The sequence below is a fragment of the Ambystoma mexicanum genome, chromosome 2p (genome assembly GCF_040938575.1).
Source record: "Ambystoma mexicanum isolate Mex_15411 chromosome 2p, UKY_AmexF1_1, whole genome shotgun sequence".
In the NCBI taxonomy this organism is placed as follows: Eukaryota; Metazoa; Chordata; class Amphibia; order Caudata; family Ambystomatidae; genus Ambystoma; species Ambystoma mexicanum.
Genome location: NC_090923.1, coordinates 1,013,016,247 through 1,013,040,991, shown reverse-complemented (window position 1 = coordinate 1,013,040,991; position 24,745 = coordinate 1,013,016,247). Strand labels below are relative to the sequence as shown.

The 24,745-nt window shown below is 44.8% G+C and overlaps 1 protein-coding gene across 4 annotated transcripts in view; it reads right to left on the bottom strand.

Moving 5' to 3' along the window:
* EHBP1L1 (EH domain binding protein 1 like 1) overlaps window positions 1-24,745 on the bottom strand; it is a 745,047-nt gene that overhangs the window by 46,491 nt on the left and 673,811 nt on the right. For all 4 annotated transcript variants that reach the window (XM_069644852.1, XM_069644854.1, XM_069644853.1 and 1 more), the window contains 2 exons: window positions 13,307-13,395; window positions 12,804-12,924 (listed from right to left, as the gene is read on the bottom strand). In XM_069644852.1, the coding sequence (XP_069500953.1) occupies window positions 12,804-12,924; window positions 13,307-13,395 (210 nt within the window). The remainder of the gene's footprint in view (window positions 1-12,803; window positions 12,925-13,306; window positions 13,396-24,745) is intronic.

Genomic DNA, 24,745 nt, shown 5'->3' with positions numbered 1-24,745 from the left:
ATTGTCCCATTCCCAAAGCCAGCCCGTTGCACATGAGCTATCCATCGGCGTACAACTATTTGCCAGAAGTTAACTTTAGATGCACAGGTATCCCGCACCATTAGGCAGCTATTGCCATCACATGCCTAAGTACTCATGCCATTTTCTATATATTGCATCCTATATTTAGGTTCTCTCTATGTAGCAGGTTTGCCAATTAAATGCTCATGTACTCACACCTGGCAAGTATTGTTATACTTTTCCTAGGCATGCAGATCATATGGCAACAAGACTGCTTTACCTCCCTCATAGCCTAATCCAGGGGCGTTGCCAGGTCTGGAAAAGACCTGGGGCTACACTAATGTTGGAAGTTTCGGAACTGGGGACTAGCTAGCCTTGTGGTTGTAGCTCCTGAGATTCTATCCGGGGCTAAAACCAAAAGACCAGGGGCAATAGCACCATAGCCCCCCCCCCCCTGGCCTAATCTAAAATGTTGGTAAATACCCAGTATGCTGCGCTGCTAGATGGTATTGGGTAAAGTGGTTACAAGTCGTGCTAGAGACTGACGGGGTGTGTTTCCCTCACACACCTCTTGAATACAACTACCGCACAAACACAAAGTCTGGATGCCTCACTCAAAAAATCAAAGAGTCAAGTACCTATATTTTTCAATGTATTGTGAATATATTAAAGATAATGATTATCCTCCAGTAGAAAAACGAAGAGAAAGTTACAACATTCAGCATGTTCTAAGTACATTCCACAAGGTGTTAGTAACACTGGTTCAAGGCAAACAAAAAGATATCCAAGGATCACATAGATTCAGCCAACATTTGACCAGTGAATTACACCAAGTGTTAATGAAACTTCAAAACAAACAGAGAATCCAAGGAGCGCATGTATTCAGCCATTTAGCATACGTGTAGTGAATTACACAAGGTATTAATGCAACTGGTTCAAGGCGAACAGAAATTCAAGGAGCACATGTATTCAGCCAACACGTGTTTTGAACTAAGTTCTTCCTCAGGGCTGTTACTGTCATGTGCATTTTCTAACCCACAAATACATCATCATACAAATACATGACAAACAGTTGAAACAAATGACGTACACCAACGAGAAATACAGGGAGAGAGAGAGAGAGGTAAGCAATAAAATCAAGCTTGATTATGCATGCACAGATGTTGTCATTAGTATGTATACAATTCTCTGGCATTTCCTAGTATCTGCTAGCATGTAAATTAATTTCCTAATTTCTTGTTAATGAATAATAATGTTTAAAAAAGTCGTGGGAGTTGTTCCGTGCAGAAAGGCAGGTATTGCTATATTTGTGCACCACCATTAGATTTTGGGCGTCGGGCAAGAATAGAGGTTGTGCAGAGAATTAAGTTCTTAGCACCTGAAATGAGTATGTTATACATAATCCAAACACCCATAGTGAAAGTTAAATATAAATTGTTATTAAAGTTGGCCGCTTCATAATATGAGCACCTATAGTAAGAGTTAAAGGATAGTTCCGGGACTTTTTTTTTATTGTCCCTACGGTTCGGCCATGTGTTTTTAAGCATAACTCGGTAGATCGTAGAAAACTTTCCTATGGACCTTACCCGACTTTTCGTCCATTAACGCACTCGAAATCAGCCGCCATTTTCTGATAATCCTATCATTTCCCCCCATCGCCCTGGCTCACCTGCTTTTGCGGCACTAAATCAAATCCCCCGCCCCTGAGCCTGACATCAGCAGACGCGTACCGCCCATTTCCCAACGCCAAAGCACGTTTCGTGTCAACAATCGCTGCGCCTCAGCTAATGAAGTGTCGCCATGGAAATGGCAGGACGCCTCTTTCCTCAATAAGTATAAACACACCGTTTCACAACACACAGCAGCAGATTTTCGTTTCCATTACTCTCTCTGTGTTACTTTGAGTATTCTGTGACTCGTTTCTGTGCTCTGGTCAGCTACCTTCGCCGCTTCTAGGCCTTGTGAACACCTGTACCATCTCTGTAAATTATTTTACTTTCTTTACCACACAATGGCTACAATAATGCCGTATATGTACGAGCCCGAGTACACCGAGCAAGAACTACTGGAAAGGCAAGCACGCGAAAACGATGGGGATTTGGACGGCAGTTGGGAGGACCAGTCAACGGATGAAGAGCCTGGACCATGTCGCATGGACGGCGTCTCCACCTGGTGCATGTGCAATCGGTGCGAGCAAATGCCAACTGAGGAGGAGAACTGCTGCTGCCGTGAAAATTCCGGGTGCTTGGCCTACATTTCGGAAGGCGAGCCAAGTCCGCAATGCATCACCGAGCTGCCAGAGTTCAGGGAAGCCTGCCTCTCACGGACCGTGTTGAGGATGATGATGGTGCTTATGCACGAACTTCGCGGCACTGTTCGTCCGCGTAATCCGAGTAACGAGTAAGTATACTCTGGTTTTGATGTCAGTGATGCCACTACTATGTCATGGTCGCCTCCCACATATAAAATTACATCTACATATCATTCGAATGCATGTAAATTGGTTCCATATTGTGCATTTTCTAGATAGAATTTTTTTCAAAGCAGAATGACATTTTTTACCTGAATCGACAGTGATAAGAAAGTTTTGTCATTTTAATACAGTTTGCATCTTTCATTTTCACAGGTGGTACAGGCTGGTGGCCTATCGTTGCTTCACTTGGTGGCTTCACTGGAGGCTCGGACACCGCGTTCGGAGAGTAATACCTGCCTGTGCGGTACTTGCCATTAGACAACATTTCCCCAGCGACAGTGGACAATACCGCGGATTTTCCCTGGATGTGCTGCAACCAGAACTTTACAATGTGTAATGTTTATTATTTATGTTCAATTGAAATTAAGATCTAAAATAAAACCCAACATATATTTTAACAATGGTTGTTTTGATTTTTTAAATGAATCTAGTGTGTCTCCATTGAATAGTCTTCCTGTGCCTTCTCTTGTCACACCACATGTCTCCGGCCAGCATCCTCCCTCACGCTGGCCGCCCACCTTCAATCCACATAACCGTTGAACCCATATGCAGCAGACATACATATGTTATTTTGCGGGTTGGCATCAAGCCTCCCGGCCTTGCCTCCTCCCCCAAAAATACTTACCACACCACTTTGTTCAAGCGTTGGCAATAAAAGGAAGGCCGTTGGATTTTATTGATACAAAACATGGTTATAGGTAAATAATCAATATGGTTGATCATAATAAATCATCCTTTTGGGCACCGGGTACAGAGAAGACCCCCTCTGGCCCGTGCCGCCTTGCCACCACAGGCCAGCCTGCTGCTGACTAACTGCCTAGGCATCCAGGGTCTCCAGGGTGAACTGCACCCATATATATTCTCCTGAGAGGGTGAGGTATTTATAAACTCACCCCCCTGCCTTCCATGTACTAGATCCTGCAGCCTGCCTCTTAGATGCAGTTAGATGGCCTCTCCTTGGTGAGGCCCTGCGGCAAACGAGTCTTGTCTGCACGACCACCGCCCTAATCCACACCCCCCCGCCCTATCAAAGGCAGTTGGCACCGGGGTACTTGTGCTGCCAAGTGGAGCTGTCAGGGAGCGATAAAGGCCAAGAGGTGCCAAAGACCATGTACACTTCAAAGTGGTCTATAGAGCATGGGTTGTTGTTCCCATGTCTACCTCCAGACCCCGTGTCTCCAGCCAAGCATCCCCCCTCACGCTGGACGGCCCCCTGCAATCCACATAAGTGTGTCTCCATTCACGAGTCTTCCTGTGTCTTGTCTGCACGACCACCGCCCCAATCCACCCCCCGCCCTATCAAAGGCAGTTCGCACCGGGGTACTTGTGCTGCCAAGTGGAGCTGTCAGGGAGCGATAAAGGCCAAGAGGTGCCAAAGACCATGTACACTTCAAAGTGGTCTATAGAGCATGGGTTGTTGTTCCCATGTCTACCTCCAGACCCTGTGTCTCCTGCCAAGCATCCCCCCTCACGCTGGGCGGCCCCCTGCAAACCGCATAATGCCACGACATGTACACGTCATTCATTCACAAACACACCCCTGTTTCGAATTATTTATAACCCACTTCATATTTCTAATGTGAACTTCTTTGCGCTTTGCTAGTCAACCCGTGAAGGTGCTGGTTATCTGCTCTTCGTCTCTGTGAACTTCCGTGACCACTTCGAGGAAACTCGTCAGTTTGCAACCTGTGAACTGCTCCCTGTTCTACGACAAGAAACTACTCTGATCCCTGCATCTAACTGTTTGTTCGTCAAGGTAAGGCCATGTACCATAATCATTTTGCGTCCAATTTCTTTTCGTTCAAGACAGTACATGCAAGTAACTAGTCACATGTTCTGAGTTTAGTCAAATTATTTTTCTATTTTTTTAAAGTTATTCAAATACTTATCCGCATGTGAATAATGTGTATAGTTCCAAGAACCAAAACGAACCTTGCATTGAACCTTTTATGTGTCATTTAATTTTTTAACACATTGGTATTCATAGAGAATTGTTGATCTTTACTTTTCAGAACTTTCCACAATGCCTGCCTGTTCCATTGGCGGTTGCCCTTCGAAGACCCATAATAAATCTGAAGGTACTATAATGCATGTTTTCCCTAAGACAATAGATCAGATAAGAGAATGGGTCCGATATTGCGGATATCCACCGTCTGAGCTTGAAAGTAGAGTCCTAGAAGTCTTTGCGGACAAGAGGGGTGATCGATACCGCATCTGCAGCAGGCACTTTAGCTCAGACATGTACTCCACATCATTGCTAATAAAGAAGAACACACCGCGAGCGAGGCGAAAATTGCTCTCAACCGCTATTCCCACTCTATTCGTCCACATCCCTCCACTGGTGAGTCAAGTTTACGTATTTATCTCTCGGCCTTGCGGTAGTGTGTAGCATTAGCTAACAATAATTTCCCCATTTATGTATCCACTCAATATGAAGGTGGAAGATTCTCCATCCGTGTCGTTATTGCAGTCATCAGCCACTTCAAGCGCCTATCGGGTAATCTTACTTGGCTATTCTGCCACTGACTTGTTTTAGGCATGTAAATCAATAGTTTTAATTTATTGTGCAATTATTTTACCTAATGGTACACCTTTGTACTCGTCCTCTAGTCTTCGTTTTCAGTTATAATTATTGTTATCCAAAATAATGCAAGTACTGTCTTTCAGGGAGATGCTGAGGAGTCCAACGTATTGACGACAACCGTTGATGTCACTCAGATGCTCGAGGTACGTTTCCGGACAGTTCCATCGATGGAGATCATCAGATCTTGCATTCTTGTAGCGTGATTGTTACACACAATGTTTCTTTCGTTTTTAGCCATTGATATGTCCTTCTGTCGTCTCCCTCCTATGTGTCTTCTTTTTTCAATATTGTGTTCATTACTAATGAAAGTCCTATGTTTAAGGGAGTCGATGGAGCATTAGTCCAAGAAGAAGGGGGGAGCATGCAGTTACGTGTCGGCGCAACAGCTTGCAGAAGTGTGCACCGCAGTTACATCGTCCCTTGATGTTCTTATGCATTTCGAGGTATGGATACTGACAGTTCGATCAAGCAAAATCATATGACGTGATTACATCTGCTATACTTCCTTCTTTATTAAAGCAAGTACTATGTTTCAGGGAGATGACGGAGCTTCTTCTACAAGAACATCACCCCTAGTAGTTGATGCAGATCTCTGGGTGGTGACACTTCCAACGATCGAGCAAATCGAATCATATTTACATATCCATTATTTATTTTAGACAACTGATCATTTGTGCAGGTCTATTTAGATGAGCCGTTGACGCCTGCACAAAGTTTATGTTCTTTTTAACAAAATAGAAAACCATACTAATGCAATTACTGTGTTTCAGGGAGTTACTGAAGCATCATCTTCAATAATATCATCAATGGAAGTCTATGAGGAGCCCGAGGTATGGATCTTGACAGTTCCATCTAACTAGATCAACAATGCGTGAATAATTGTCGTTTGAATGTTCTACACAAAGCGTTCATTTGTGTTTTGCTATTGAGATGTACGTGGGTATTGGTCCCCAAGTACATTTTGTGTTTTCGATATTATTATACATACTAATGAAAGTTCTATGTTTCAGGGAGTCGATGGAGCGTCAGTGCGTGATGGATGTGCTTATCATGAAAATATAGTCGTTGCAGCGCAAGAGGAAGTGGAGACATGCACACACGAGTCGGAGCAAAAGCGTCCTGATGTTGAAGTTCGAGGCAAGAAAGTTTCAAAGAAAAGAAAGCAAAAGAAGGTTAGTGTCCTGGTCACTATATTATGTTGTTTTTCACTGTTAATAGTTCAATACTGTAAGTTGTGTTTAAACTGAACATCCCTTTTCCAATCTGTCCTCTAGATGCGAGTGGGTGTACGAACTAGATCTACACAGACACTGAAGCGAACGAGAGATGTTGCTTGTCAAACCTTTTGGCAGGGACTTGAGACTGGAGATGCATCGTGCCAATGGGAAGAATATGAAGTGATTGACAACGGAGCTATACCACATCCAGCCATTGATAGTGAATGTCCTCCTGATAGTTCGGATGCAGTCGGAGATCAATTCACAGAATCCACACCCGCAAAAACTAAGACCGCGAGAAAGTTGAAGAAATTGTTTTATTCACCCATCGCCAGAGAAGGAACAGATGTTGCAATGGAAGAGAATGAAGTGGACGACAATGAAACACCATCAATATCACTGAACATAGCGGAAGACGATATCAGAGATTCTACCTTTCATCTGAGTGACATGTCCTCAACGTTACAGGCCGAACCAGCTGGGATGCAGAGTGACAGTATAAGGAAAGAGGCCAAATTCATTGTATTCGATAGTTGTTTGATTGATATTATTATTCGGATGAAATGTGGGCATTCGGTTGGTGGGGAAGTATGTGGGGAGCCATTGATTAATGTGACTCGTGCAATTCGAGGCACTAACCTTAAAATACATGCCACCTGTACAAAATATCATCCTTTCTCATGTTCTGCACAACCCACGCTGGGGCAACTGCCAGCAGGCAATCTACTTTGTGCAGCGGCTGCACTTTTTAGTGGTTCAAGTTTTAAAAAGTTAGAGTCTTTCTTTCAGTGTGTGGGAATCCATTTCATTGCGAAAACTCAGTTCTACAAATACCAAACCGATTATCTATTTCCAGCCATTAGCGAAGCTTGGAGAATGGAAAAAATGTCTATTGATAGTACATTCGCGGGCAAACGGTTCAGGCTAGCCGGTGATGGACAGTGCGACAGCCCAGGATTTTCAGCCAAGTACTGCACCTACCACTTTCAGGACATGGAAAGTAAGAAAATTGTGAGTTCGGTGGTCGTGCAGGTGTCACAAAGTACATCCTCAGTGGCCATGGAGAAAGTTGGCTTTGTAGCATCATTGCAAGAACTACAATCGCGGGGAATGGTGATCGACCTGATAGCCACGGACAGACACGTTTCAATTGCCAAGACAATGAGAGAAGAGTACAAAAATATAAATCACCAATTTGACGTTTGGCATCTTGCAAAAACAATCAATAAAAAAATGTCGGCTGCAGGTAAAAAAAAAGATATGCAAGGTATTTCACAGTGGTCCAAGTCAATCAGCAACCATTTTTGGTGGAGCTCAAAAACATGTGGAGGGTCATTGGAAATTCTACTGGAAAAATGGCGGTCAGTAATGCTACACTGTAGCAACGTTCACTGCTGGACCACAAACCAACATTTCCACAATTGTGAACATGGCCATTTGTCCACAGAGGAGGCACGGAAGAAGAAGTGGTTGATTCCTTCATCACCCACTCACAAAGCCATTGAAAAGATTGTATTTGATAAAACTATAACAAGAGATTTGAGGGGACTCACGGAATTCTGCCACACAGGAGATTTGGAGGTGTTCCACAATATGTGCCTAAAGTACAGGCCAAAACGATTGCATTTTGGCATGGAGGGCATGATAAATCGGACTCTTCTAGCGGTCTTGGCACATAACCATAATGTTGGCCGTCAACAAAGTAGGACGACCAGAACTTTAGGGACGCTTCGCTACAATAAGGCCTTCACTAAAAGAAGTAAACAATGGGTTATCAAACCAGTGTTTGAGGATATGCAATATGACTTTATTGAGAGACTTATTGTTGATGTCTTAGATAGGCACATACATGGAGTTGTGAACGAACCTGTGCAGGGGACAACTGCATTGCCACCCAACATTGCCTCTGTTCCATGTCCACCTAAAGAAGAGCTCATTGAGAAATACACATCACGGTTTAAATGATTGTAATTTGATTGTCTGTTCTCACGAGTCTCCTCATGTCGCAGGCCCATTGAATATGTGTAGCTATGTATTGTGTAAATAAAAGTGATTGCTCTGTGAGTCCTGTGAGATGGCCTTACACTGAATGTAGCTAACTAGGAATGTGTGCTCGTTCAAAGTGAAGGTCAGTTGCTTTGATTTTTTCTCGGGTGCCGGAATGGCCCACGACTCAGTATAAGGTTCTATTGTTATTTGACCTTGACAGGCCGGGACCATCCCGAAAGACTTCTTTTTGGGGGTGCGGGGCAATAACGTAAGAAATGATAATGAATATAATTTCAGAAACGAAAGCCATTTAATGTTCGTTCATTAGAAGAAATAACGTCGGCATAGAAGGAGTGGTATTTCGGGGCTGCCCTACGCACAGACACAATGGAAAATGCAAATATAATGTAAGTAACTCTTTAGATGAGTTTATACCGCAATTTAATTACTATACAGTAGCTTTAAAGACGGGTTAAGTTGTACTTGTTCGTTCTATGTGGCATATTGTTTTGTACCGCGCACTATCTTGAGGAGAACCATCTCCTTTTACGGAAGCACCTCAAAACCTTCCTCTTTGCTTCTGCTTTCTCTCTCCCTCTCCCCTGCTACAACTGGTCCACTGTCTGCGACCTCGGTCCTGGGCCCTTCCACTCTCCACCTGCACTGCCTCCCTGTCAACCCCTGCACTGGGGGACTGTCTCAGTCCTACAGCCCCCCCTTGACGTATAATACCCAGTTGCAATGTCCTAGCTATGAAATAATTTCCCGACCTAATATATAAAATGAATAATTTTAATAAAGATCTGATGGTGAGACTAATTTCATTTTTTATGTTTTTAAAACAGGTACATCCTTCATTATTGTATGTGTCACGAGTACCAGACACCGGCGGATGGCTTTTTCAACCGCCAGTTGCTTCTCCGCGTGAACAACGTTACCACCCTGACCATTTTATGGGACGATCGCCAAGTACAAGTATGCCCTTACGCGGTACTAACGGCTAGATGCAACATACAGACCGTTGTGGTGGCCTAGTGCCTCGTTGTTGGAACAGCCATGCGATTATCAGTGCGACCGAAGAGCTTATTTTATCGTAAACCAACACCCTGTGTACTGCACACGAACATCGCTTGCCTCAAGACGAACTATTTTGGATCGAGAGCAAAGAAAAATGCAAATCGCTGAATATTCTCTAAACATTTGATGTCCAATAAATGTACTTTGCCAAATGTACAATCTTGCCATTTGCTTTTAAACCACAGTTTCATATTCCGAATTGTGGCGCTGTATTGTGAGATGATCTAAGACCCTGCGGAAAAAACGGAACTGAGGCTATGGGCGTCGTGCGTCCTACTTATCACATCGGATGATGTCGGACGTCTGAGGAGGTCCTCGACGACGGCGCATCGACGTCATCGACGCAGGACGCAGACGCCGAAAAGTTTCCGAAGCAGCACAGCTGTGGTGATTACATGTCATAGATATGGAATACGTCGGAGGACCCAATCCCCTCGAAATGTACTTTACCAAATTTACAATCTTGCGGTTTGATTTAAAAGTACAGTTTCATATTCCCAATTGTGGCGCGCTGTGTTGTGTGAGCTCATCTGTGTTGATTTCCGGGTTCTGTGTGGAGTCACGTAGAAGACGCCTGGGCGCGTTTGCCTACGCAGCTCAGTCACGTCACGGATAGAGGCGGGGAATATGAATCTTTTGATAAAGTCTGTTTCAGGGGCGGGGGATTTGATTTAGTGCCGCAAAAGCAGGTGAGCCAGGTCGATGGGGGGAAATGATAGGATTATCAGAAAATGGCGGCTGATTTCGAGTGCGTTAATGGACGAAAAGTCGGGTAAGGTCCATAGGAAAGTTTTCTATGATCTACCGAGTTATGCTTAAAAACACATGGCCGAACCGTAGGGACAATAAAAAAAAGTCCCGGAACTATCCTTTAAGTATGACTTGTGTTAAATATTGGCCGTAAAGGCGGTTTCATACCTCGTGGTTTCTTGTATCCTACAGTCAGGAAATACAAGATATAGGTATTAATACCAGTTTTTGAGATAGGTCAAGGGCAGATATTGGTATTTTCTGAAAGAGATGATTGTTAGTCGCTTACTCAATTTCCAGTGGCAGTAAGGAAGTCTAGTCAGTACGCGAATGCTGCCAATGCGAAATGGTAACAGACCAGCTTGATAACTGAACTGCGCCTAAAGAACTACATTGTTCTTTAGGTCTAATCCAGTTATCAAGCTGGTACATTTCAAACGTTGGCTGAATATATATGCTCCTTGGATAGCTTGTTTGTCTTAAACCAGTGTTCGTAACACCTTGTGGAATGTACTTTCCGGTGCAGATGCTGGTGCATTTATATTTTGGGAGGAAGGAGGTGGCGGAAATGCAAGTTTCGTTCCACCTCTCTGCCATACAAATGAGCCGTGGTGTAATTGGAAGGCATTAAAAGCCTAACTGGAGGCTTTTACGCCTTTCAATTATATGATGTTATTTATAACGCGCTTAATACCCAGAGGTTTCTAAGCACGGACCCGGGTATCGAACCGTCTTGTTTCCAAGGCGACCACGTTGCCCCTGAGCTATCCTCCCGAGACTCAACCACGTTATGGCTCTGAAGAAAATGAGCCCCTTTGAGTGCTTTCTTCACCAACTGAAGAGAGATATTGGCTCTTGTTACACTTTCAACCGAGGGCCAAATTGTTGGAAAAATAGTTCACGCAGCACCAAGAGACGCTTTTGCAGAAGCATCATCGAGTAGAGTGCCCTTCATTTAGACAACGTGCAAAAACATGAGATAGAAAATGAATTGCTATTTAAAATAATTTTCAGTACAAGTCAATAAAATGGTATTTAAATTGAAGAGGAAGTGCAGAGCGCAGGGGAGCAGTACAGGAGCAACTTGGGTGGGCAAGACGTATTCTGGTGTTTTGCACTGGGTGCAATATTGTCTAGAAACGGCGCTAAAGGTTGCAACTCTGCAAATTGAAAGTAGGACAATGTCGTCATAGTGCTAAGAATAATCTTTGAGTAAAGGCTGTGTAGATTGTATGAAGCAGGATACGGCTATCCAGGGCCAGAAGGACTATTGTAAACCATGGGAGCGGTAACAGCAAACACACCACGGATCTCAATAAAGGGCACAGTATAACGAAAGAAGACCGCGGTGCATCACTGCACTCCTGTGGCTATTTGGGAAAATGCAACATCGTGTTATCGCAGTTGGATAATTTACACATGACATTTCACAATGGCATATCTTCCAAGATAAGGTCACATCACATGTTCCTTTCATTCAAAGGTGAGGGCAGGAGGAAATCAGGAGATGGAGGTTATACGCTCACAATATCCCCTCTGACCTCTGAATCCGAGAACAATTGCGGAGGAGATCTGATAGGAGTCCGTGTTCTGCCGAATCTTATTGCAAAGGACCATATTCTGTTTGGACACGGCAACGGCGGCGCTTTTCTCCGCTGATTACAATGTCAAATGGTGTAAGCTTTTATAGCAAACAGAATATGCCACTCGTACCTGGCCTACTGGCGCCAGGGAAGGCATGACCATGGCGACGATGGCCAGAACAGTGGAGGTTATTGTGGGGGAAGCCAGGAAGTGGTGGCATGTGTGAAGGGCCCTATGCCGTCTATGGTTCCAGTGTTATCTGGCTTAAACAGTGAATAACATCACCTGTTAGTGACTTGTATCACCATGGGACGTGTCGGGTGCAAGTAAAGCAGAGGAGGAATGTGTATGTATGCTCATAGGGATGGTGTTCACCAGGAGCAGAGAAAAGCCTGTTGGGGTACTTCTCTTCAAAAACAATTCAACAACAATGGTAAGACGCACTTATTTGATAGAAAATGAATGTCACTGCACATTGGACCCAAATAAACAGCCCCATTTACAAACATGATAAAATCATTAATTCTCGGGTATAGGTGCATACAAAATCAAATTGACAGGAACTAAACTATAATTAAACTATTGCAGCACTGTGGAAAAAGCTGAAATATGAGGCATCAGCCACAATTCACCAAAAATATAATTAGAATTTCTGTGCAAGGAACCTCTGTTCTGCCAGCCGTACTCACTTTTCAGAAAATGGCATGTGGGCATGTGCAAGACAGGCCACAACAGCGCAAAAAAACATTTTTTTTGTAATTGTGAAGGCATGGGACTCTTTAATGACACAAAATAAAAGCATGGGGACACAGGAGACATGGGGGCTCAAGAGTGTCTCGAATGAGCCCTACTGCCATCTGAAGGGAAGCTCCTGAAAAATAAATATGTTTTTCGGGGTGCAAACTCCCCATGTGCACACCTTCAATAGATTGTGGCTAAAGAGTGCATGTCAAGAAAAGAACTAAAAAAGTCTCTAGTCTATCGCCTGAGACGATGAACCTTATCCACTAACCCCTTTTCACAACTTGCCTTCTTTCTAATCTGCCCCTGAAGTAATCGTTTTCCACCATTCCCTCAACAAATTCCATGTATAAACCCAAGGCCCACAAACACTGTCCCCCAAAAGCACCTGAGTCCATGAGGTGTCGTAGCTCTGTTTCCACCACCGATGCACGACTGTCGATCTGGCTCTGTTCATTCTCCAAGGCTTGCAGCTCTGCCAGAACATACTGACTGGTGTCCTGGAACCTCTGACAGGGACGAGGAAGAGAAGTATTAAAATACAGGTGGAAACTCACCTACTCCATGCCTAGGTGTTATGCGTAAGGACTGTGAAAATCGAAGCTATCCAATCCACATAGACCAATAATGTAGCTTCATCACCCCCCAATAAATGCACATCCAAAGCTAGGCACAGCATACCACGAATACTACGCCCCAACATGTTATGATAGCCACAGATGTTGCACTTAACCACACTTTTCTATGATAAACATATCCAGAAACTATTTCCACCTCATCAAACCTGGTAAACAAACATTCGGGAACCTTGCTAAAACCTTACTACTATGGACACACAACCAGAAATTAAGCTAATCATACCATGATATATGCATGTTAAGTCAACCATACCGGAATTTCTTCCTCTGGGATGCCAGGCTCTGTGACAGGCTCTGGGGATGATGAAGGCTCTTCCAGGGAAACACTCTGCCTCTTGACATCTGGAAAAAAGGAAGGGCACAATCATCTCTCAAAGGTTATCACTGAAACTTTAAATTAGTGTACCTTTACATCTTTTGAACAGCTTGTCACGTTATTGCTCATAGCGACTACAATATCCTTACTCTGTGAAGCCTTTCAGTCAAACTCAGAATCATCTGCGTTTCCAGGACCTATTCACGTTAACTTTATCCAGGAGAGGACATGGATGTGTGACAAAAGCAAATTATAGATGAACCGAACCACTCGCTCTCATCGATGAATTTTGAGAAGAGGACTATTCCTTGACACACCTGCATGAGATATATCAAGTCACCCACACATTGTTTGGAATGATGGAGGGTGGAAGAGCAACGGCCAATGCCCCCCCAACTGATCAATGCGAAAGAGTGGAAGTTAACTGAAAGTACCTGGTTCCAAGAAATCTAAAAATTAGAACACAACTGCCGCAAAAGGAAGAGGAAGGGGAAAAAGCTTTACAAGACTAGACTTCAATAAAAAGGGAGGGACATGGATTTTGAAATGTGCATCTTGGGTTCATCATGAAGCTACTGTCGTGAAAGACGTGTTTCACATTGTCTCGGGGACATTCTGGACATGTTAGCTAAAAACGATAGATGCAGAGTAGGGAAATGTAAAAGATGTGTAATATTAACAACAGATGAAAGGAAACTGTTACATATTTTTGTGAATATTATTGGAGGTAAGAAAGCACATTATTTCATGTGAGAGGAAGTGTTGGAGGTGGGGCGTGAGAAACTGATTCCTATTGACCCATTTTATATGGGTTTCTCTTTTGACCTAGACTGTGTTTATTGTCTTCTAAGGGGGACTTGAATTTGTGAGCACCTAAAAGGAATGCAGATAGCAAAAGACAAATAATAGGGAAGTGGATGTTTTATCGGATCTTAGATTTGCCATGAGAGCATCACTGCTAGTCATGATAGGCTCCATGGATGAGGAAGAAAGCTTACAGTCACAGTTTATGAATGGGATTTGGGGCAGGGGCAGAGGGTCATGACCTGAAAGGGAATGTTTTATACATTTAGTGGGCACAGATGCAAATGTTTGGTATATTTACACTCCAGGCTTGGTCAGCAGAAAGTTTGAATCTTGGCCGGGTTGGGAATCGAAACATGACAAGATCTATTAGTTGCAAGTTATACATCTCATGAAGATAATGATGGATTATATCCACTCTTTAAGTTAATGGTTTACATTTATATTACAAGATATCCCTGGTGGCCACAGATTTTAAGACAACTCTACTAGATATTTGGCTTTTACAGGAAACACACCATCACATTTGAAGCTTTTGATTAGGAGAAGACCAATACAAATAAGGCTTGTTGCCGATAATATATTGTTTTATGTTACATATCAAAAGGGGTGATTACTAGCCCTGTCATAGCATTTCAAAGGAATGGGCAGCTATCAGTATTTATTTATTTGTAACGTGCCAAAGCCCGCAGACATCAGGGTGCACACAGAGACTAAAGACAGACATGAAGCACAGGACAAGCAAAGGCTAGATGGTTTAGGACAGTGTTGTTTATGTGAACAAAAACATATTCAGAAATTTATGAAATTGGAGTGAGTTGGATTCTTGCCGACGTTTCAGAGGCATGGTGTTCCATGCTTTCGGGGCTAGAGTGACAAAGGATCTTCCGTTGCCCAAAGTGCATCTTGCTTTAGGACAAGCAAGAAGCCAGGTACCTGACAATCTTAAAGTTCCACTTCGTTCGTAATTGCCAGTCTATCTGAGAGGTAGATAGGTGCAGTACCCTTAGTGCACTTGTGGCCAAAGTGAGTATCTTGAACTGTACACGACCTGCCACAGGCAGCCAGTGTAGTTCCTTCCTCATTCCAGAAATGTGAGTGTTTCGAGGTACGTTTTTTGCAATGCGAATAGCATCATTTTGTATTACCTATAGTTTCGGGATGCTATTCTTGCTCGTACCTCCCAACAGAGCATTATAATAATCAATTCTGGGAAGGATGGTAGCTCGAGCAAAGGAAATGCAGTTTTTTTCCGAGAGAAAGGGTCTCAGCAACTTAAGATGGTAATGTGAATTTTTAGAAATATGATTCGCTTGACCATCAGAACCCAATGGGGCTTCTAAGTAAAGAGCCAAGGTTTTTACTTTGTTGAGAACTGGAATTATACAATCCTCAATCATGAAACTGATGTAGTTTTCAGGGACCTTTGACCTAGATTGGTAAGAGCCAAAAATTACCAACTCTGTTTTGTTGCTGTTGAGGAACATCCATTTAGTTGACATCCGCTCCTTAATGATGCTGCTAGTGAACTGTAGATTATCCGGGTCTACTGTGTGTGCCCCCTCCAACTCAACCAGCAGCTGAACATCACTGGCGTAGTACGTAAAAAGCATGCCCATGTCGGTCAGTGTGTCACAAAGTTGCTTAGTATAGAGGTTAATAATACTGATGACAAACTTGCACCGTCAGAGACATCATAGGCTATTGGAGCTGAAGTGGAGGAGACATTTCCCCATCACACGGCTGACATCCTGGTACCCAGAAAAGATTGACCCAAGCAGATGGGATTCTCTGAACAATGACCGACAGTGGATACAGTAGTTAAAAGGTGGTCATGGTCCAGGAATGTAGGTCTAGCAGTGTACTCTCTGTCCTGTGCTGCGGGCGGAAGCCAGACTACTTAGGATGTAGAAGAGTAGTCTCCTCAAGATGTTTTTTTTTTTAAGCTGTATACAGGCAACCTTGTTGATTACCTTAGGTAGAAAGTGTAATAGGCCTAAGGTCCAGAATTATGTTTGATGGGATAACATCCCGAAACATGAGGTAGGGTGTACTTTTCTCAGAACATCTTCCATCTGAAGCAATGTAATTGAGTGAAGTGAACATTTAGTGTGGTGAGATTGATGCTTAGCACCTATGGAAATTTTACCCAAGTCAACAGTTGGTGCATCCCTATATGGAGCTGGGCTAAAAAACTGATCCTTCTTGATTTTATCTCGAGCGCTGTTTACTTTGGCCGCAAAGGCTTGTTGAGCTCTAGCACAATCCACGGTATATGGAGTAAACGGCTGAACCTGCGCTTTGGGCTTCTCTAGTTAACTCATCATTTCAAATAGTTTCTTTGAATTATTTTCTGCATTTATGATTTGGGCATTAAAGACATTTTCTTTTGCTTTATATGTGGGCAGTTTGTAGGTCATTAGCGAGGTACTTCCACAGTAATTTGTTAGCCTCTGTTTTAGATTTTTTACCAGTAACTTTCGGCCTGCTGTTTAGCCTTTTTAATAACCCCTTGATCTGGTGTAAACCACCTTGTATGGCAGAGGCCATCCCTAACCGTCTTCCATCTCAAGATAGCTAGTTGCATCCATTGGTCAGTCAGGATTGTTCGGTAAGTAGCGGCCAACATATCTGGAAGGTCTGAGTCCTTGGTAGCATTCAGTAGCATCTTTGTGCATTTGGAGAGGGCCTCTGTTTTGATTCTTTTAAAATTGCTACTAAGGATCCTTTTTGCAGGGTTGACTTTTTTCTCTATTTTATCAGGGGACTGGAAAGAAAATTCCCCAAATAGGTGGTCTAACCATCCACAAGGCCTGGTATTGGAAATGACAATCTCTAAATTATGAGACGCAACCCAGTCCAGTATCTTGCCTTTGGAATGGGTGGCTTCTGTATTATGGACACAGAATTCAATATTATTCAGATTGGATTCCAAAACCGTTGAACAGTTAGGCTTGTTTAGCGGGCCAGAATCTTCATTAAAGGTAGCCATGTTCTCCGGAGGGCAGTAAAGCAAAACCAAATGTATACAGATGTTGTAATTTGGGTACATTTCAGATGCAAAATTTCGCAGCCAGACTTAAAGAGCCACCTTCCAAGTAAGAAATGTGATCTGGGTTGTCAACACAGGATCGAATGGAGGCTTCATAAGCCCTGCTAGGACCAGGCTCAGGCTCCATACAGGTGGAATCCTTTTCTTTTGTGGGAAGGTACGTAAAATGCCTTTTAAGTGTTTGATTAGCCTGTCCCTGTAGAGAGAAGATCTTCTTTTCCGTGTAAAGCTGGAGATTGCTGATAAGTGCACTTTGATGGAAGAGATCACCAGACCCTCTGTAGCTAACTTTAGCAAATAAGGAAGGATCTGATGAGGTGTTATAGCTAGCAGAGGCAGGTTAGGCGGCTGTGCACACCATGCACAGAATCTTTTCCATTTTTGGCCATAGGAAATGTTGGAAGAAGGCGCTCTAGCTGCTGTAAGAATGCACCAGCAGTCCTGAGGGACATTCAAATGACTGAGTTTGGAGTGGTCAGGAGCCATGCTGTTAACTTGAGAGAGCCTGGGTCGTAATGAAAGATCAACCTGTTGCTCTGGGATAGAATATTGGAATGACATCCTAGATGAATTGGATTGTCCGCTGCCAACAGAAGAAGATCCAAAAACCAGGTCTGCCTGGGCCAGTACACGGCTACCAAGATTATTATGCAACAAGCTTTGCATATCATCTGTATCGTTTTCCTGATAAGAGGAAATGGAGGGAACACGTAAGCAAACACACCATTCCAAGGTAACAAAAATCCGTCCCCCTGAGAGTTGGGATGCGGAATCCTGCTGGCAAATTTGTAGCATTGCTTGTTGTTGACGCTGGAGAAAAGATCTAGAGGGGGATGACCCCACCTTGGGAAAATGTTGCCTATCTGGATGCTGTGCAGTTGCCACTCGTGTGTCTGCGAGGAGTCCCTGCTCAGGGTGTCTGCTTGCTTGTTCTGCATCCCGGGCAAGTAGAAGATCTGAAGTAGAATGTTGTGCCAGATGGCCAAATGCTAGATGGTCTGTGCTTCCTGGGACAAGGTGTTTGATCGCGTTCCACCTTGCTTCCGTATATAAAACATTGTGGTTGTGTTTTTGGTGAGAACGCGCACCATCAAATTCTCAGTTAGAGGAAGAAACAATTTTAGAGCCCAGTGCACTGCCCGTAATTCCAGTACATTGATGTGTAGGACGGATTTCTCGGGGGTCCAGTGGACTTTGACCTGGTGCTGGTTCAAATGAGCACCCCATCCCGCCTGGAAGGCATCGGTTACAAAGGTAAGAAGGTAATTTGACTCTATCAGTGGCATTCCCTTCGCAATGTTGCAGGGGTATGTCCACCATTTCAGTGTGTTTTACAGAGTCCGGGAGATGGCTACTTTGTCTGACCAGGAACCCCAGGTTTGTGACCATGTGACCATCTGGTAGCCAGAAACATTTGCACTGGCCGCATGTGCAGCCGGCAGTGGGGAATAAGCGGAATGCAAGAGGACATGGTCCCCAGAAGAGCCATGTATGCACAGACTGTGACTAGCTTGTTTGGCTTGAATGAGTTTGCTATATCAATCTTTTGATTCTTTCCGCAGAAGGTTTGACCAGATTGTGACCCGTAAGGAATTGCGCACCCAGGAAAAACAAACTCCTTGAGGGAACTGTACAGGATTTTGTATAGTTGATTTTAAAGCCCAACTGTTGGAGCAGTGTCTCTGTTTGGTTAAGAGAAGATAAGGCTTGTTTATACGTTGACCCCCGAACCAGCCAATCCTCCAAGTAGAGGTAGACGTGGTGGCATTGTTTCCAGAGGCAAGCTGCTACTGGTGTCAGGCACTTCGTGAATGTTCTGGGTGCAGATTTCAGGCCGAAAGGCAGTACCCAAAATTGATAATGGCTTTCGCGAACTACGAATCTGAGGTACATTCGGTGCCTTAGATGTATTGGCACATGGAAGTATGCATCTTTGAGGTCTAAGGCCGCCAGGAATTCCTGGGCTGAACGGCTTTTATTACCTCCTGCAGCGTTACCTTTTTGAATTTTTGTTTTTTGATGTTCTTGTTTTGTCTTCGTAGATCCAGAATAGGGCGCCACTTCCCGTCTGGTATTTTGACGACGAAGTACCTGGAGTATACTCCTTTTCCTCTTGCTGAGGGAGGCAATTTTTTCCATAGCTCGTTTTCTTAGCATTTGTCGTATCTCGTGCTGTAAAACCTGATGATGCAGGTGAGATACCTTTGTAGGGGGGATTGGAATTTGTGGGCGCTTCAACTCCAACAAGTAGCCGTACTGGATTGCATCTAGCCCACCTGTCATTTTTTATTGTTTGCCACTTGTCGAGGTAGAACGCCAAATTTCCCTTCACCTGACTGCCCTTGCGGCAGTCATTCTTATGCCTTATTTTGCCAACCTCTCTGAGAGGTGGCAGATTTGCGCTTTCTTTGCCCTTGGTATTCTCTGTTGCGCTGGGAGGATTGATAATTCTGCTTGTAGCCCTGAGAGTAATATCTGGGCCTACCATAGTTCTTGTTGTCTCTGGAGGATGAGAATCTTGCATTGCCTGAGGAAAAGAGCAAAAGGACCTCCTGCCTTGAAGGGCTGTGAGAGACCTAGTCATGTCCGAGTCAGCCTTCACCGCTTTAAGGGCCTCATCAATTTTGTCACTGAACATATTTTCCCCTTCACATGGCATAGCAATGACCTTGTGTTTAACTTCCTGATGAAAATCTGTGCAACATAGCCATGCATGGTGTCTAAGGACTACACCATTGCTGATCTGCTTGAACCCAGTTTCTGCAAGGTCTACAGCGATGTTGAGGCTGTGATTCGAGCCTTGCTCTCCTTCCCCCACCAGCATCATGGCCTCTTTTCTCTGCTGATCCGGCAAGTGTTCCAATAAAGGAGCCAGACTGTGCCACATCTCTCGATCATATCGAGCGACTATTGCCAGCCAGAGCATTGGCTGCTTTAGCAGTTGTCACCCCAATGGTAAGAACCTTCTTTCCAAAGGCATCCATTTGCTGATTTTCATTGTCTGGCGGAGTGGTACACTTATGCTGTGTTTGAGCATTGCGGCTTGCTGCCGCTAAGACAACTGACTCTGGAGCAGGTTGTGAAGTGAGGCATTTCGGTGTAGTATCTGGACCCTTAAACCTCTCCCCCAACCTTCCTTTAACCGCCTGCTCCGTAAAAGGATGTTTCATAGTACAGAGGCCCTCCTGCCACACGTGATCCAGAATGGGTACGGAAAAGACTGCCTTCCTGTGTTTACCCATATGGTCGACGAGGAAACAATCTTTCTTCTCCTCATCTGGAATAAGGCCAAACTCATGCATGCTTTGGACATCATGGAGTGAAGTGCCCCGATATCATCCTTAGGCGAAGGCTGAGTCGGGCTACCCAGTGCATCTTGGTCTGGATCAGTGTCCCACGTGTCAGCACTCTGTGGAGATGAGGAGGCAGTGGAACTTGCATCCCTCGGATCAGTATCCTGGTCTGTGTCAACCAATTCCCCTTCTTCTTGGTCTCTCCTACGTGGACTGAATGTACATGGAGCTGGTGGTCTAGGAGGTGCTTGAATCCTAGAGTGTATGCCCTGGTTTCTACAAGGATAGGTTGTATCCCTTCCTTGAGGGGTAACGTGAGGTTCTCCATAAGGTTGAATTGCTTGAGCTTGAGGAACCTGAAGTCTGGCATCAAGCTGACCTAACAGACTGCAGTGTAGTAAGGACCTGCAGGGAAAGCAGGGATTGTGGATTTATAAGGGGGTATTTTGTCTGCATAACGCCTATTCCTGTAGATGTTGATGGCAGAGTCAGTGTTTGAGACTTTAGAGGCGTTTTTTCCTCTCTAAAGGAGGATCAGAAGTTCCTGCTTCAGGATCGGATTCAAAGGCACCTTGACATTCGTGTGGTGGAGGCTCAATATAAAATGTAAGCTCATGCTGCAGAATGTCTTCTGGCATAATAACTGGGTACTCCATAGGAGACATTCCCAGGGGAGCCTGGTTGTCCTGCATCGTGGTCCTAGTTGGGGTTTTCAAAATACCTTTAGGGGACAATATGTTGCCTTCTGTCAGTAATTCAGAAATCTCTGACATGGAGGTCGCCAGGCGCGTAGGCTTTTCAGCAGATAACTTTTTCTTGGTCGTCTACGGGGTAGTCGTCGACGAGGTGGTCGTCGATGGGAGATGAGCCGCAGACACTGAAAGATGCCGTTGTGGTTGATGCTGTCGTCGATGGTGCTGTCATCAGAGTAGACTTCGATGACGATTTGGCCATTTACGGGTGTCTCGATGAGGGTGCATGGCCATAGGAGGATCTCTGAGATTCCGACGACAAGTAGTGGTTTTTTTGCTACTCGTCGAGGTAGACTTTTTCAATGACGAGGTCGAGGAGGATGCCGTAGCCGATTTGGCTTTGTGTCTGTCTGTTGACAGAGGAGATTTCCTGGACTGGTCTACAGATTTTGACGATGGGTGCAAGCCCTGGCTTTGTCCGACGGTGACCTCGGCAACAGACAGTTGTAAGAGTGCCTGGACTCTGAATGGGACTTTTCACCACTAGGTGGAGGTTTCTTTACAGGTAAAGAGTGTTTGGCTTTATCGTGCCCCGAGGACGATTTTGCCTCCCCTGTCTTTTGCCTCTTTAGCACCGGCTCCTCAGATCTGGACCTCTGTCTTGACAGTGACGTCCTGTCAGAGGGAGTGGTTGTTCTCCCACTCCGTGATGCGCCAACCTCAGACGCCGGATAGGCTCCTTCATTGAGCCAGCAGATTAGTCATCGGTTCCTGTCCTTAAGGGTCTTTTGAGAGAAACCCTGGCAGATGTTACAGCTGTCAGCGGAATGGTTCGAGTATAGGCAGTAAAGACACTCTGTGTGCCTGTCCTCCTCGTAAATGTTTTTAGGCAGTAGATTTCGCAAGGCCTAAATAAGGACTACTTAGGTCCTGACGTTTCCATGGTTGAAATTGGAAACCAATGTATTTCGACGTTGGTTGTATGATATGATATGATATGCTATGATAGTTTATTTATATAACGCCTATACACAATATGTTTCAAAGCGCTTCAAAGCAAGGGAGGGAACAAGGGAACATATAACTATATTCTTACAGGCCATGAACAGTAAAGATGCGAAATTAACTATCGTACTCGGCCTGACAACATTTCAGATAGTGCAAGAGATAAGACATAGATAAGGAAGGGAGGGGGAGAGTGGGAAGGAAATGGAAACAGACAGGCGACTACCGTACTAGGCCTGACGACATTTCTGGTAGAGCCGGAGAAAAACAAAAGGTGAGCGAGAGGGGCGCAGAAAGGGAGGGGAGGAACAAAACAAGCGACTATCATACTAGGCCTGACAACGTTTCCGATAGTGCTGGAGGGAGGGGGGGAACAGTAAGGGGATGGGGGAGCAACAGACGAGGTTGCTATCATATTAGGTCCAGGGACAATTCTGATAGAGTAAGTGCATAGAAGAAAGTAAGGGGAGAAGGGGAGGAGATAGGAAAAGGGAGAGGGGAGGAGAGGAGAGAACAGAGAGTAAGCAGTCAAAAAGAGTGGAGAGCAAAAGGGGAGAGCAAATACAATTGCAGAAGTCATTAGTAACACATAATGTTGCAAGCCAGGATACAAGATGAAGATGGGAACAGCATGATTCAGGGCCACCATGAGTACAAGATGCAAAGGAAGTCCAGCATGAGAGTTGAGTAAGGGTGACGCACCGTGAATCAATGAAGTCCATGAAAGTAAAATCCAGCATTGGCCACAAGACGGTGATGGTGAAACCAGAATGTATCAGGACAGACTCCTGTGTGCGGGAAGGGGGGGCTCAAGGGAACAACACGGGTGGACCAGAGAGGGTGGGGATGGCCTGTGGGGACAGAGGGTGTAAATACATGTTGGTGCATACTTACCTGCTGTCTTAGCAGGGGGTCGGACCCTGGATCCTCCTGGTCGGAACAGATCCAAACAGGAATTGCCCTTTTCTTTGACTGCCCTTCACTTTGGACATCCTTGATCTAGGAGTTAAGAGCAGGAAGGAAGAGGTAGGGCTAAGAAGGTGGGTGGTGCTTAGGCCAGGTGACCTAGATCCACTTACACCTGCTCTCCAGCTGCAAAGGAAAAGAGGCTGGAGGGCTCCTTAAGTAGGGAAAAGAGCAGCAAGCAGGAAGGCCCCCAGGTGGGCGGGGCTTGCTAAGTGGTGAAAAAGAGTGGCAACAAGGAAGGCACCAGGTGGGTGGGCCTTAGGCCAGGTGACCTAGATCCACTTACACCTGCTCCCCAGCTGCAAAGGAAAAGAGGCTGGAGGGCTCCTTAAGTAGGGAAAAGAGCGGCAAGCAGGAAGACGAAATTTTCGAAGAAATTGAATTTTATCTCAGGAGAGAGGAATACCAACAGCTCAGAAGAGGGTTGAAATCAGAGGTGAAGCTGCTGGGGCGGAGCCATACACTCGACATCCCATTGGTGGGTACCAAAAGCACCCACAACGACGTCAATGGGACACCCAAGGTGTCAAGTTTTTCCATAGGAAAATTACTAAGTCAAAGTAACCAGGGTTTCCCAGCCTGACGACAGGGTATATTCATATCATGTGAATCCGTGTAAGATCCAATGCTGGGGAAGAGGCCTTTCCCTGAAGTGGCAGGTCTCCTTCATGAAGAGGGGCCTTGCAGTACCAGCTTCTTTGTTACCACCATGAGGGTCGACGTCCGCCGTTTGTTCGCAGTGGCCATTGCTAATCTCTACCTGCAGCATGCCAGGAACCACTCCAGAGCCAGGCAAGTAGAAAAGTTAAGCTTCTTTAATGTTACAGTTCATAGTAGGAAGGTAAGACTGGAGATCAGGTAATATGCTTCTACCTCCTCTGGCTCTCTCTCTGCCTGTCCCCAACCGTCATCCCTGGAACCCTCATGCCCCCTCAGTTCCAGGCTTCATACCAACACTCCGAGCTCCTATACTCTCATACACATACACACAGCTCACCTAGCCAGATGTAAAGTTAGGCCCTAGCACAAGGTTAGGCGCTAGGCTACAACACATCTTCCTTAAAAGAAGAAAATAGAAAACTATCCACGTGTGCACAAGGAATTTACCATATCGAGAAACAATACTCCTTGTGTCCTGGTCTGCCCCCCAGGACCTCATGGCTACCACCCCCAAGCACCACCTGCTCCTAAAGAGCAATAGACTTTACTAACTCACATAAACCATCAATACAAAAACCTTGCTCCTTCTGTAAGGGCCTGTAACGCCCAAACCCTAGACTTGCCACGTCCAGGCACAACCTCACCCAGTACAGGACACCCCAGTCTCTGCAGTGCGTGCAACACTCAAACATCCACATTCCTAAATGTTTATTCTCAAAGAACTATATACAACACGTGGAGATTAACTTTGAGGTCTAAATATCTCCAACCCTACAAATAAAATCACTAGCACCAACCTTTATTGCCACTAACAACTCGCCACTTACAACACCACCACCTCTCTCCGACACAGAACAGAAAAGAAAAAGTATAGGAAAGCCACTCACAACACAAAGATCACATA